The sequence below is a fragment of the Topomyia yanbarensis genome, chromosome 3, assembly GCF_030247195.1.
Source record: "Topomyia yanbarensis strain Yona2022 chromosome 3, ASM3024719v1, whole genome shotgun sequence".
Classification (NCBI taxonomy): domain Eukaryota; kingdom Metazoa; phylum Arthropoda; class Insecta; order Diptera; family Culicidae; genus Topomyia; species Topomyia yanbarensis.
In genome coordinates, this window is record NC_080672.1 from 418,257,621 (window position 1) to 418,274,003 (window position 16,383).

General features: G+C 36.1%; 1 protein-coding gene across 2 annotated transcripts in view; it reads right to left on the bottom strand.

The window, feature by feature from the left end:
* Positions 1 to 6,181: 6,181 nt before the first annotated feature.
* Positions 6,182 to 16,383, bottom strand: part of LOC131689575 (diuretic hormone receptor-like) — a 112,559-nt gene continuing 102,357 nt past the window's right edge. The window contains exons 10-13 of one of the 2 annotated variants that reach the window (XM_058974765.1): positions 9,024 to 9,154; positions 8,384 to 8,422; positions 6,940 to 7,040; positions 6,182 to 6,852 (exon numbers count right to left, since the gene is read on the bottom strand). In XM_058974765.1, the coding sequence (XP_058830748.1) occupies positions 6,998 to 7,040; positions 8,384 to 8,422; positions 9,024 to 9,154 (213 nt within the window). In that variant the 3' untranslated portion in view covers positions 6,182 to 6,852; positions 6,940 to 6,997. The remainder of the gene's footprint in view (positions 6,853 to 6,939; positions 7,041 to 8,383; positions 8,423 to 9,023; positions 9,155 to 16,383) is intronic. The other variant, XM_058974766.1, reaches the window with a different exon arrangement.

Sequence of the window (16,383 nt, forward strand, 5' to 3'; positions counted from 1 at the left end):
GAATATTTTGATACAAGAGCAATTTTTCAAAAAGGCGTAAACGTTTCTACGCGTATGAATTTCAATTTTTTTTTTGTTTGATTACTGTATTTTATACAGCAAAACTTTCTGAGAACAAGTTACAGGGAATGAATACTTCTGTGTGTCAAACAATTTTTCAAAAAAACAAAAATTTATGATAAAAAATCAAATGGCGAAAAAACCCATTTTTTAATTTTTTTATATTTTGTTACCAAAAACCTAAAGAGAAAAGAAACATTTTGAATGTGATTGCATGATGGAGAAAAAATCGGTAAAAAAGTTTTTCTAACAATAACTTCGTACATGTTTTTAAATTTCATACTAATAGACATACAAAATTAAAATTTTATTACAGAATATAATTCTAAGCACCATTTAAAATCAAAATGCATTTAACAAAAATCTTTCAGAATGCGATAGTTTTCGAGATATTTGAAATTTTGCTCCTTCAAAACAATTAATTCGTGTAATTATGCTCTTTTTAAAAGTTATTCGCGTTACCCCATCATGAAATGTGAAAAATTTAATGTTAATCGTTTTAAAGACATAAAAGCAACTTTTTAGTGTATTTGGATCATGGAGAAGCTTTCAAAAAAAAGTTTTCCTAACAACAACTTTTGACATATTTTTATAATTCTTACTATTTGCAGTCAAAAATACAATTTTCTTTTTGAATATGATTTTAAACGTCATTTTAAATCGAAATGCTCTTAACAAAAATTTTCTAAAATGTAGTGGTTCTCGAGATATTTTAACTTTTGTTTTAACAACACAATTATTTTGTTTTATTACGACCTTTTCATAAGTTAGTCGCGTTTCTCCATCAACAATAATAGGTTTTTCAAAAGGCCCGTAAACTTTCCTGCAACTTTCTTTTTGACATGAAGGCGATATTGTAAACCATTTGAAAGTTATATTTTTTTCGATTTTTTCTCCATCATGCAATCACATTCAAAATGTTTCTTTTCTGTTTAGGTCTTTGGTAACAAAATATAAAAAATTTAAAAAAATGGGTTTTTTCGCAATTTAAATTTTTATCATAAATTTTTGTTTTTTTGAAAAATGACACAACCTTTTTTTCAGTGCATATTTTTTTCAGACAGAAGTATTCATTCCCTGTAACCAAGGATGCAAAATGCCTACCTTTTCCACGGCTGTAATTTTTCGGCCTACATTCTCATTTCTCTCTCGATGCTGCTGTCATTCGCTAGTGCAGGACGCCCAGCGCTGTACGGCTGCCTTTGTGTAAAGCAGTAACATGACAGAAAACTACTGTCCCCAGTACAGCCACCAGACGCGAGCGGTACAGCTTCGCTTTCCTTATTTTACATTTTTTAATATTTTCAATCTTTTTGATATTTTTATTCAAAAATGACTACAATTAATGCGGCTCATTTACGCCACGGCCGGCATCAACGCTTTCGTGTGCGGGACTCTCCCTTTGACTATGCAGAGAAAAATGTACAAAGCGAGAGAACAAACTTTACTACGCCACACTCTCACCGAGCAGTCGGAGTACAGCAGCAAAACAAAAATGTATTCTACTGCTGTACGGCAAAATGTACTCGGTTTGACTACTGTTCTGGCAAGAGCTGTAGTGATGCGTCGCTGTAGCGGGCTGTACGGCTTGTGCAAATGTAAATATATCGAAAAAAATGTAGTTTATCGGTACCGTTGGCATCCCTGCCTGTAACTCGTTCTTAGATAGTTTTGCTGTATAAAATAGAGCAATCGAACAAATTTTTTTTGAAATTCATACATGTAGAAACGTTTACGCCCTTTTGAAAAGTTGCTCTTGAGTCAAAATAATCTTATTACCTGTGGAAAATATTTAGCCTTCCATGACGGTGAAACGTGCAAAGTTTCATCGGAATCTAAGATGGTCGGTCACGATTTTAATGATTTTCGGACGGATCTTCGTGGAATTCCTCAAATACGGTATAACAAATAAGACGAAATATGCATTAGACTGCCCAGAAAAATAATGAATTTTTGAAAACTCAATCGGCCCACCCCTGATTCGATTACTAGTCCCACCAGGAGTACTTGTTCCAAATTTGAAGCGAATCGGACAAGTCTAGCTACCGGAAGTTAGTGATGGCACCCTCTATGCGGTCATAGTTGGAACTAAAATTTTCTAACCAAAACATGACTCGTATTATTTACTACAACTTTTCTGAACGTACTATTCTACCCATGATCGCATAGTTGTCCCGTTTTCTATGGGATTTCCTATCTTTATGGGACTGGTATGCGATCATGGGCAGTATTGAGCTAAATCTAACGGTTATTTCACAAAAATGTTTAGTTCGTGGGAACCGAGTACTGATACAAAACCATGCACTGCTAGGCCCCATGGAAAACTGACTCAGACATCACTTCGTTAAAAGATTAATAACTTTTAACAAAGCCGGATTGACTAGCAGTCTTCGACAAAGTTGTAGACAATTAAATTATCTTTCTTATTTTCATTTACAGTGATTATAAGAAGCATACAGTTCCACTTAGCGGCAAAAAAGGCGAGTTAGTGGGTTTTCTCCATGTAAATTGTTGAAAAATCACATACAAACTTCAGGCACGTTGGTCCGGTAGCTAGACTTGTCCGATTCGCTTCAAATTTGGAACAAGTACTCGTGGTGAGACTAGGAATCGAATCAAGGGCGGGCCGATAGGGGTCATTTTTTCCTGTCACTCTAATATGCATTCTATGAACCGACCAAATATTTCTGCAGACTTTCTAACATTCCTTATTTTAAATAGCGTTTGCGTTAAGCATATCACTACAAACCATCCCAAGTTTTGAAACAAACACTCATCGTTTTTTTAAGAAATTAACACAATTTCCATTACTAATTTGATTGCAAGCCTTGAATGAAAGGGCTTCTGACTATTAAAATCTATCTATCTATCTATATTCTATATCTATATATATAAAAGTCAAAGTTTGTATGTATATGATTTATAGACTCCCAAACGGCTTAACCGATTTCCGTAAAAATTTGCACACAGTAGGTATTTGGTATGGGGCGTGTTTGTGTGCTATTAATTGGAGATTATCTGCCCGCCAGATGGCGCTTTGGAACAAATTGTGTTTTTCTCTTATTTCGCAGAGTGTCGCAGCAGCGCGCGATGGGTATTAGCTAGTAAACTATAAAAAGAACTGTTAAAAAATCAGATCAATCGGTTCATCGGTTGCAGAGATATTGTGCGCATAACTAACGCTACTGTAAGGAAATGCTTCGGTAGTAGTTGGGGTCGAATCCTGGCCAAAATTAGTTGCTGCTGCAATTGTTGTTATTATGCCTTAATATGAACTAAAAATAGACAATTACTAGTTTTTGAAACAATTTGGCATCTACCCACCTACCAGTGCAGAGGCCAATTTTCTATACCTTTTCGAATACTAGTAATTTCTAGGTGATCTTTGTGAATACATTTGTTTTTCCAGTTGCATAAACATTTGATCAGTGGGAAAGGGAGAAGAAAAGGGACGCCTGTGCATATTTTCATAGATTTTGGCAAACATAATATTTGGCCCAACAGCATTTCGGTGTACCTCAGATTAGTAAAAATTTCAATATTTTCAAATCGCTTGGGATTGGTGGATCGGACAAGATCGGAAGAGTTCGAATATTTTTTGAATAGCTGAAATCTTGTTTTGTAATACTGCTTCAGCAACTTTGCCGGATCTAGCCGTATAATGTAACTTTTTTGTCATTCAAATTGGGAATAAAATGTTTAAAAAAGGTATTTTTTAAAGTTGGTGCAATACACAGCAAGTCTACTTTTTTTTAGTTAGTTTTGAGCTAAAGTTAAACAAACGGTTGTGTTGAACTACGTTTGTAATAATATTGTCTTATTTAATACAGTCATCATCACTAGAAAGCGATTTTGCTGAATATATAACGAAAACGATTAAAATATCCCTTAAAATATCACCATTGGGCATACATGAAAAAATTCTTTAACAATTTTTGATATACTCCCAATTTTGCCACGTTATATAGTAGGTTCTTAGGTATGTAAAAAAATATAACGAAGCAAAAAAATCGAAAAAAAATATTTTGGTTTTTGGCCAAGAATTCGTTCTAGTTACTCCTCTGTGCAACGGCCGGCAAATTAATCCATTTTGGAATGAAAAAATCAACATTCTTTAGCAGTGTTTTGAGCAGGCTTGTTATTTGCTCACACAATGAGCCATAAAGAGTGAAATACACCGATTAAAAATAGAGCAGCACAAAAACACTGCGATGTGCAGAACGACCGCACAAAGAGAAACTTGAAAACTAAAAAGAGTAAGATCTGTGCACCAAGAGCTGCACAATTTCGTTCAAAGAGTCACCTTGAAGAGCCACTTTTTTGTGCCTCCCCTCACTGGAAACCAGGTAGGAAGGCGAATCAAACTACAATTCAGATAAAGTTTGATCAGAAGAACGTTTTAAAAATGTTTTTTGGTTGCCTTCTCTACTTATCGCTCCGCGTGAGACCAAGATACACACTAAAGAGACTCTTTATTTCTACTCTTTGTGGTGCGCAGCCATAGAGTAGAATACACGTGTGGGAGCTACACACATCGGAGTGAAGAGGTTTATTGTGAAAGAGAAGAGCGGTGGTTCGCATGAAAAGTGCAAAGAGCGTTTGTTATTCTTCTCTTAAAAATCTTTTTTCCCGGGATTCTCGAATCCCGGGAATGAGAAAACACAATTTCTCGGGAATCAGGAATCCCGGGAAATCCAAAAATCCCGGGATTCCCGGGAAAAAATTCCCGAGATGGAAGCTCTAATCTTCAAACATTCATATTACCCAGTTAGGTCAATGATGTTTTCTAAGATGCGCAAGGATTTCCTTAGTTATAGTGTATATAAATGCTCAGTGTAGAATTGCATTGAATTGGAGTAAGTGTAGTTTTCGATTTATTATCACATGCCTCCCCATAGTGAAACGTTTCGAAGGGATATTTCTTCATCTTCAGGAGAAAGCAGCTTTTGAACACACATAGTTTTCTCATTGCGCAAATTTTCTCACGACTATCAGTATTTTTTTGAAACGAAGGATGTTATATTAAATTTGTTTCCGTGAATGGCTCAGCGCTACAGTAAAATTTAAAAACTTTTTATAACTATACGCGTAATTAGGTAGTACTTTAACAAATATTTGAAAATGGTAGAACATCTTATGATACAACTTAGAAATGGTTAGAGAAATAGCAGTTGCCACGAACGCAAAGTTAATGGCAGGGGCAAGATTTTGCATGATTTAATTTAGCTAGGGACTGGAAGACGTGAAGTATTCTTAATACAAGGAGTCATAGTACTCAAGAAAGAGCAAGAATGTGAAGGGAAAAAAATGAAAAACCGTGGAATGGGGTCATATGAGCCAGCTTCCTGACGATAACCCTTTGTCTTCTACAGCAGGAGTCAGGATGTTTTGGCATATATATCGAATGTGAATCACCTGAGTCTGCGGCATTCCCGGACACGCATAAAGTCCAAAAAACGGCCTGAGAATTGTGAAATACTTCCGTTGGAGTGTCATGAAAATTCGAATGAAATGCCTTAATTAATTTGAGGCATCGCGCCAAAGATGGCAGGTGCTGCAAAAATCAAGCTAACAGGGTGATGATAGAAACATGGCTAAAAATAGGATAATTACTTTAGGTAAGCTCATGTGTGACTGTTGCTCTCGGTGATGCCAAAAGTATAATATGAATATGAACTATTTGAAAAAGGTCTTACCTCACTACTATGATGATCTGTGTATTCGTATACCATCAAACATCAAACTCACTGTTGGTCTCAATGCCTTATGCAAGTGTCAAACAGCTTATCTTTAGACAACGTTTGCTTTTTATTTTTGTAGTGAACTTCCATATTTATTCTTGAGAAATAGTTCATTCAATATTGAGTAAATTTGCAAAATGTCTCCGGTATCAAATCAAATTAAATCACGCTAATATGTTTTCATAGCTTGATATTCAAAATCGGTTTAGTATTGCCCCTAAAACATTACTCTTATGTAATGGTTTTATTTTTCACTTTTGAAAATTGGTAAGTTAGGAGAAAAAAACATACAATACATGTTGATGATTAGTTATGATGCAATAAGCAAGGAAATTTCTTTCCAAGAATAAGTTTCTTTCTTTCCATTCATACATATATAATACAAGACTGACATTTGTTTATTCAATCAATACGCTAGAAAATATAATAAATTCTCCTAAACTTTGGTCGAATATACCTTGTAACTACACTGGACCGTACACTGTACAGAATACCAAATGATGGCTTTATGCTTGCGAGACGTGTGGAACCGATTTCGATACACTGTTAGCACTGTTTGATATTTACCCCATTTCAGAACATCAACCCACCTACAAAGCCGCAAATATTTACACTTCAGCTCAATTTATTCGTTTACGCAAAGATTTACACTCCAACTATCATCTAGGTGGTTCTATTCAAACGCGTTCGGTTCAGAGCAGGAGATGATTTGTTTACCCCTTACTCATTTGAGTGACACTCGTTCCCCCTCCGTAGTAGAAACGTTAGGATAAGTCGGACGCCGGGGTCAAGATTCACGTTACTGCTGCCTGTTTGTGTGTGACTACAAATCACGGCTATTTTTGGTGCTCGTTGTTGCTGGTAAACAGTTTTCCACTTCATTACTACATTTGTACCGAAAATTCTTATTCAATTGCTTAAAATATAACGAAGCTAAACTTTGAGGTGCCCTTTTGGCAGTAGTGTTACCAACGATCCCCTGGAGATCGTATCCACTTGTCTGTCTTTTAGTTGTACGAAGCCGCGTTCTACAGAATGATGCTACACGGTGCTGGTAACGGAAAAAAAGGTTAAAATAAATAGTCTCTAAACTGACTTAAATATTAAATATTCCAGCAGACAATTGCACCAAACTTACTTTTTCAATCAGGTGCTCATATTCGCGGACAGCTGCTGTTGGCCGATGTTTGTTTTCACTAGGACTCCACCAGTACCAACGGAGCAGTCGTTGTGGTCAAACTACGAAAATAGACAGCGATACAAAGATAAACAACGGTTAGAAATGATTTCTATTAAATTGGAATCAATATTTCAGTGGTTAAATCTAAATCACGATAACAATCGATGAATTATGGGAACAATGCAAATTAATTGAGCTAATGTGTAGCATGTTAAATTACGCCTCCATCTAAAAATAAACAAACGCATACAGGCACAGCCCCCCTTCGTGGAACGGCCAATTAGAGTACACCGATGGAAAGCCACAGTTTGGTGACTAGCCTAAAGCCAATTGATGTGGTTTTGTCGAATAACATCGGTTGAGCGGTGTGTTTGCATAATTACAAAAACGGGCGTTTTGCCAAATACGTGTACCGAGGGGGAGGTACCTTGCCAGGTAATAAATTATTCCGATCGGTTCGTTGTTTGGAATTTCGCCGGCTGATTGAATTGACAGCGTATTTCTGAATACAAATGATGCGTGAAAATTCGGAGAAATTTTCGCTGGATTTGGATACGTATTGCTGTGAAGTTACTGACCCATAAAAGGCTCCAATATTTTCGAGCTGTTGCTGACAACCACAAATTTTCACGGAAAATTAATTTTCCTTAAAAAATAAATCGATTCATCGATTGTGGTGAGGATATTAAATGGTGCGCGGCACAATCCTTCCACGGCTTTGCATCCAACTTGTCAGCGATGCCACGTTATCGAAATTACTGTCATCACCAGGCGCCGACATAAAATGGGATAATCAATCATCGGGTTCCTGCTGGTCAGACGATAATTCACCGCGGGTTTGTGGTTTTTTTTTCGGATGGTCGACACGCGAACGAAAGTTTTTTTTGTTGTCTTTGAACTTTTAACCTGATTATTATTCAGAACCGATTAATTTATTATACGTGTTCGTTACGGAAAATTAATTTCATTGTTTCGTAAGATAAAGAGGTATTCAACGTGGTATAATTCCGCCACTCAAGCTATGGATATTGAAGTGAAAGTATTGACGTTAACGGAGGAAGCGCATGGTAACTTGTCCACATGTAATTCGAATCAATCACCATGCGTTCCCTTCGAATTAGAAAAGTATTTTCTATTGTCTTTTCACGCTTCTTTTCATCCTAGACATTCCTATGAATAGACAATGAAACATGTCATGTTAATATTCAGAACAAGTTAGCCACGACCTTCCGATGCGTTTGATGATGTTTGGATTATGACACTTCCAGCATCTAGTCACCCATGAAAAACAGAAAAAATCACATTCACTCAAGTACACAAAGAACAGTTAGAAAAAAATAAAACGACATTCGAGTTAATTGATATAAAGTGACACGTAAAAACTATTTAAAAAAGTACCAACCGTATGCTTTCCGTTCGTGACCGATGCAAATAATCTTTGCTGATGGATCCCCGTTTAGTTTAGTGGTTGTGTTGTGGTGGTTGGTTGTTGCATGATTGATTACCACATTGTTCCCAATGAAACGATGATGACACGTTGTAAGTCGATAAAGTTGCCCAAATCGTGGTAAACGATGACGATCGATGATGAAATGGTAATATTTTCGACAATCGAGCCAGTGATGTCAGCGAGTGGGATGGTTTGTTTTTGCAAAGTGAGATGCAATAATGGATCCACGGAAGGAGATGCAGGAGTGAGGTGAGCATTGAAAATTAGAATTAGTTCATGCTACTGAAGGAATTAGAATGTAGAATTTTAAATAGTTGACTCTTCGAGAAGAAGCGTTTTACTGTTCGGCGTATCTACCTATTATGATGCTTTTTTATTTGTTTTAATTTTGAATGATATTTAAAAAATAAATCAAACAACAGAACAGGACAGAAAATAACTTTCATTTGTTAAAAAAAAGCAGAGACTACCATTTTCAAATTCGAAAATATTTTTTTGCCATTCTGTTATATGCACTGTAATAAATTATTCTTGAAAAATTTGTTAGCGAACAAACCCACTCGTGCTTGCGGTGTGTTTATGTGTTTCCTACCTGCGATGGTGATTCGATCCCTTGCCGGGCCGTAGAATATTCCGTTCGTCTCGCCAGCGATAAAAATGATGCCGCAAAGTTTGTCGAACTTCGGAGTTTAGGAAACAGTACAGCAGTGACACGACGAAGCCCTGCCGATGAATGAGTCAGTTATTGCTTGTTTCATACTTGATTTCTTTTTTAATTGGTGAACTAATGAGTCGAAGAAATTGCGTTTCAACTTCGTTCCCTCGCACAGTTTTCGGAAGTACTAAAAACTTGACCTTAATTCACTAGAGGCCAAACCTTCTAATATATTCACAGGGCGTATAATCGTATGAATATGCCCCACAATCTGATAAAAATTTAAATTAAGCTTGGCTTACTATGACCGAACTAAAAGAATTAACATTCCATACTGAAGAGATAGAAAGTTAACGTTTTAGAAATACTGGCAATAAAGAATTTTGCTGAGCAACAAGAATTTGTAGGACTAAAGTTTATCAATTTATAAGACGTCTATGACAATCTCCTTAAATTTAGTTTTTTTTATATAACTTTTTTCATTGTGATTTTTCCCGTGTGCTTGGCGGCGGACTCCAGACTAAAATTCTTTATACTTAGAGATTTGTAGCTTAAATACCTTGGAATCTGCTGGTCCCTAGAATCTAATAGCAACACGGCGCGTGCTTCAGATGGTGGATAGAAGCGAAGGGATACCCTGACGACTGGCAGATTGAATTATTTTTGCTGTCAATTCAACTAGATCCAGACCGATGCAGTGTCCTATGGCTGTCGGTTCATTGCATATAATCTAAATTAAATATCATTCAATTTGCACAATGTTTTAAAACTTAAGTGAATTATCCAAAGTATTGGGATCATACCAATTCACACCTAAATCTAAAGAAACCATCATTCAATTGCACAATTGCACAATGTATCAAATTTAAAATCTATCTAAACCTATCCAAAGTGATAGGGTCTCATATCAATTCAAATGTTCAAAATTTGCCTAGTAATCTTGAAGAACCATCATCCACCGTCAAATAAAGTAGCTATGTTCCCAAATATAAGCAACTTTAAATACGTCCCTCCCGTTCTTTTCTTCTATTTCGTTGGTCTGTTTTTGTTTTACTGCTATTAGTTTGCATTTCCACTACTAATGTATATCAAAAAAGTATCAGTCAATTTATACGCTTCTAGTTAATCTCTTTTCATATTTTTCTTGCAATTCGGCATGTTATTTTTCTTGTATTACTTACGTCTAACGTAAAATATTGTCTAAATCTTTTCACTTGCTAACACTATGTTTTTTTTATTTTCGGTCTCATGCGTCACATTCTTCTGATGACCTCTTCGAGCCCTTACAACCAAAAAGGGCAACATTGTTGCTAACAATGATTTTTCTCTGCCATCAGACGTCGCCAGGTTTTAGAGCAATGGAGATGTATTTTCACACTCGATTGAATAAGATAAATAGGAACGACCAACAAACTGCAAGTAGCATATTACACATTTCTTATTTTAACATATCACATATTATTCTTATTAACATATTATTTACAGGTACCACACGTATCTCAACACCCAATTATTTGAATTTTTTTATGAATGATACACTCAAAAGGAAATTCTTTCATTTTTTTCTTTATTCGGCATTTTCTTTTCTCTTTTATTGCTATATCGTAGATCCATTCTATCATTCACTAACATAATAAATTGTTTATTCTCTCATATGTACTCACAATCTCTCTCATTCCAAACGTACAAACGTTACCTTCGCGATAACACAAACCTGGTCACAAACGCGAACGCCCGCGATCTCCGCAACATTCAAACACCCCAGTAATTAAGTGACCGTTTTGGCATATATACATTTACACACGCGATCTCAAGCATCCAGGGTAATACTACCCACTCGAAAATAACCGAGAGGGGAAATACTCACTCGAAAATTTGGAACAAACTAAAACCTGAAATTAACCACATATTTGTCTTCCGCATAAAATATATGCGTCTGCAAGTCTCGAATCACAATAATTTCATTTTTATTGTGATACTAATTCCTTTTGGCTTATAATTTAACTTTCTTGAAAATATGACATAATAATGAGGATTTGTTTAAAATTTAAACTTATTTTTTTAGTAATACTAAGGGGAATATATTTTGACACATCTATATCTTAAAACAAGTAATTGAGATCGATATGCAGAAAAAAATGGACATGCGTTTTTTCATACTGAACGATGCAGTTAGAAATATTTTCAAGGACTAGATATGAAATTTGCTGTTTTTTAGAACGAACTATTATTTGATTAACTATTGAAACAAGGAGAAAAACTATTAGGCTTATTATAAGAAAGGCAAAAGAAAACCACAAGAAGAATTGATTTCAACATCAGAGTAGTAGAGACCACAACAGGGAAAGTGAACAGAGGACGGACAACAATGACTGGGAAATGAAGAAATTAAACTTGCAGCTTTTCGGCAAACGGAAGAATACTGCAGGACATCATGAACCGAATTGCCGACAGCCTTCCTTGGATCCGCTGGGAACCCTTTTGGGACCAAATTTTCAGGTAGCCATTGGCTTATCAACCAAATGAGAAGAGATAACTAAATTTGCCTACCAATAGTTTTTAAAAATATGTATATGAGAGACATTTAGGGAGATCGAGGATAGCTAGTACATCTCGGACTGGAACGAGACCGAAGGGAGTCGTTTAACAGAGATCTGGCGCTAGGGCACTAGGCACACGACCAAACAACATGTTCAATGTTGCGATAACCGTCACCATAAGAGCACAGACCACTCTCCGCGACCCCGCTACACTGAAGATACTCATCCAACATATAATTACTGGACATGACCCGAGATATCATCCGATTGAAGACACGAGCCTTATCCTTTCTCTTTAACCAAGACTTGTTTGTTCCTTTGGGATTCCTAAACTTCCATTATTCCACGAAATTTGCCAATTTTTGAGCGTCCTCTGACAAAAACATACTGAAAAACTTCATCTTCTAATGCCTAAATGTACGCCTTTTCTCATTACCATTCTAATCTAAGTGTCTCCCTTTTTATTACCCTGAATAAAGTAATACAGAAGAATTCAAACTAACTATCTAACTTTCCATGTTTTCCCCAGAAAATGCAAGGAGTGCTTTCCATACCCCATCAAATGGAGAGCATTCTTGAAACTGTAACGATGTGGACATGGTCATTAATGGGTAAATATAAAACCATCAGTTTTGTGTGGAGAATGTATGCAACACATCCTCTGTTATAATCACCCTCACCTCTACTGGCATAATAATTATCATAGCAGCGATGCATTGCTATCATTCAACGAACGCTACAGTGATTTGCGCACTAAAATATCTACCACGAGCATACTTTTTGTCAGATAAATTTGTGTGTTCAAAGAAAAACATAAATTGTTTGAGTCAAAACATCAAATCTATATGAAATGCTGTTGTCGCCGAAAAAGGATTCTTGGTTCCGTGTATTCCGATCAACGGTTAAATAGGACTCAGCCACCAGATTAAACATTGTTTCTCTCGTTAATTTGTCGACAAACCGGTGCCAATAACCGCGTTTTCAATATTCATTAAGTTTTTCATTTGCGTTTCCAACGTTGCGTATATTTGGAAAAAGAGAGATCCGACATTCAAAAAGACCTTAAAAGACCTTTTCGCGTACAATTCCCAGTGCTCTCTACATACCACGAAGTAACTTTTAAACGCAGTGTCGATAATCAAGCCAGTTAAAACCTTGTATGTTTCCACCGGAGGAATTTCTTGTTTTGATTCGATTGCTTTGGATATAGTGGACGCGTAGCTGTTCCAATCAATAGGCACACTAATTGAAGTCGAGTACAATGATAAATCCAACGCGCTTGGCCGCGGTGGTGGAGTAGTCATATCATATTGTCGCGAATATCATGCAGTAAGATAGATCGGTTATCAACGTCAAGACAACCCTATGGCATACCATGGGAGTTGAAGACTTATTGAACCAGCTGAGGTACGATGTATAGGGGAACAATGTCTGCCTTTGATTCGGACTTGATAACCGACAACTTCAATATCTGGTACCGAGGATTAACTTGGCCCTGCCAAATAATTTTAAAATAGTGGATCTGAGTGACAGAAAGCATGACTGCATGCCCTGAGATTGACGAGCCCCGTTCAAAAGAACAAAGTTTGGAAGAGTAGATACGACGAAAGTCTCAACATGAGATCGATTGAAAATAAGTTCTTATACTCCTTATACTTTTTGCTGAACGCAATTGCTTGCAATCTAGAATTTTTACTGACTTAAGCAAAGGGTTCTGGAAGGAGTCAGTCCCATATTTCGCAATCATGGCCCGTGTCTAAGACTACGCCATCAATCTCTACTTCCCAGGCTGGTACGTAGACAAGATACTTCTTCGTATATAATTTATGTATATAATTAATGTATATCGAAAAGGAGATTTATTGGCATTGTTTTGCCATCGAATAAATATTCAAAGTGACCTCCAATAGACCAGAGGGGCTGTCTGTTATCGGAGATGCCTTCATGTGGGTTTCAGAACCCGCGCAAAGAAGGTTGTATCGAAGGAAACAAAAAATTAATGCAACGAAATTTAAAAGAAACGAGTAATTAGCATTTAGCTGTGGAACATTTGTAGCATCAGTGATCATAAAACACATTCTCGCTGAGTCGTCGATCACACAGCCCGTTAACAAAGGGTATTTCCAAATAGTCACCAGATATTATCCGAAAATTTTCACTTTCACTTACATAAACCATGTCTGAACTTTTGTCACTTGGAGTAGAAATCACTTCTTACTACCCACTCGGGAAAAAAAGTGTTTCGCCGGCCCTGCAAGCATCAACCCGCCGCTTGCGCAATCATGAATCAGTCACGTCATGAATCAGTTGCGCAATCATGAATCAGTCACGTCAAGTCTCTACTCTTGGTCATAGCAGCCATGCCTTCAGTCGGACCAATAAATATTGCGCTCATATTCACTAGAAAACACGTTCCATGGCGACATGATTTGGAACTCTAATGATATGGGAAAACTGACCCACTTCCAGCATCTCTACAATTCACTAAAAATTAAAGATCAGATTCACTGTCCGCGCGCAATCAATCAACAATACACACGAATATGCGAATGGCCACATGATTATTAAATCTATCGAATTTATGCACGCGAAGGTAGTACATACACGTTAGCGCAAGCCACAGACACGTTAACATACAAACGCTCGCACTCTTCGCGATCATACTATTGCGCAATCAGTGAACACCCATGCTAACTCAGACAGATATGCACCCATGGACTCGAACGCTAAAACTCACACCTCCCACAGGACTCACAATTAGACTTATACAAACAAAGTCAATGATGGCCTTCGATCTGCCTGTGTCAAAGGCACCATATCTTCGTCCGTCAGGCCAAGGATGCATGAAACCCGCTAGCCACCGACCGCGGCCCTAGTTGCCCATAAAGGGATAAAAAAAACTTTTTTCGTTGGGATTTTTTGTGCAAACAGCGTGCAAATTACAATTGAATGTTTTATTACTAATTATCAAATTTTGCGAAAAACGCTCGAAATTTTTACTCTAACTTTGTACACGAAAAAGCGACCAAGAGTGCCACGGATCAAACCTTCGTACTTTTGTTATGCATCTTTGGAACGACTGAGTATATTCTTATGCAGTCCTCAAGAATATTGTGTGGTTTTATTATCTCTACATTTGTCTTAAACATTGCACTATGGTCCCAAAGCTGTATTTAGGAAAACAAAATTGTTTGCGCCCAAACCGTTGATTATAGATATAAAGTATCTTCGACAAACTTTCGTTGAACTTTCTTGCCGATTTTTTTTATATTAGTTGAATTTGGGTGGTTCTCGTGGTTAGGGTGTTCAAAGTAGAAACCTTTAGATATGTAAAATTCAGCTACATAATGTACTGCAAAGTTATAAATCAAATTGAACCAACTTTTCTGAAGAAACTATATGCCCTATCTCTAATAATTCATGTGTTATAATTTTTGCAATATTTAAGGTAGGGTGGCTCTTGAAAAATTGGTTTTCTATTAGTATCTTTTTATGTGTTAACTTGTCGCAAATACTTTCTGCTAGAGGTTTTTAGAACTTTATAAAATTCCCCAACTTACCGAAGCAATAAAGTATTTCGATTATAGAGGTTTTAACCTTTAGGTCATTCGCCTCTTCGGGTTAGAAAAATTTCTAACCATATGTGCTGGGTCGGGACTCTAACCTAGGTGCGCTGCGTACAAGGCAATCGATTTACCAACTACGCTACACCCACCCCTAAATAAATAAGAGATAGAATCTCTTTTATTCGCATAGTTACAGGTGATTTTTGATATAAAAATGTTTTTTTTTCAAAGCTATATATTTTCCAAGGTTACAAGTGGGTGGCCAAAAATTGAAAACTACATAAACTTAAGTTACTTCAATTCTATACTGAGTGTTTATATATGCTATAATTAAGAAAATCTTTGGATATCTCAACATGGGTGATATGGATAATTAGAATCTTTTTAGAAAATTAAATCTTTTAATTTAATTTGAAATATCGGAACTTTTCTTGTTTTTAATGAAAAAACTGTGGGAGCGTTATTTCCGTAAAAAAATAATTAATTTTTAAAAATTGTGTATTTTTCATCAAAAATCGTTCATAACTTTTCAAATAGACGAGGCAATAACTTTGTTACTTCAGCAAAAATATGTGCCATAGAAAGTTCTAAAAGTGCTGCAAACAAAGTATTTACGATAAATCAATATATGAACTGAAAAATGAAAAATAGTGATTTGAAGGGGTCACGTTTTCATGAATAAACGAATGAATCCAAAGAACGAAACGAATAAAGTAGATAATATGAGCTCAAATGAAGGACATGAAAAACAACGTTGAATGAAAAATGATAAAAATGAAATGATCATATATTTAAAAATGTTCAAATATTTAAAATGAATAAAATAAACAAAATGAATTAAACCCATGAAATGAATTAACTGGACAAAATGAGTATATAGAACGAAATTTTTAAAAAATTGTTTAGATAAAGTAAAAGAATAAAACAAGTTGTACGAATTTGAGAACTAAAGGGCGGACATAGCGTAGTTGGTAAATCGATTGCCTTGTACGCAGCTCACCTGGGTTCGATTCCCAGCCCCGCACATAAGGGTTAGAAATTTTTCCAAAGAGACTTCTGACCCGAAAAAAGAGGAGAACCTCTAAAATAAAAAAAATAATTGTAGAAAGTTCTTAAATGTTTGTGAAAATCCCATTATTTGGAAAATGGCCAATTAATATACAATTCACTTTCTAGTGTTTATATTCTTTT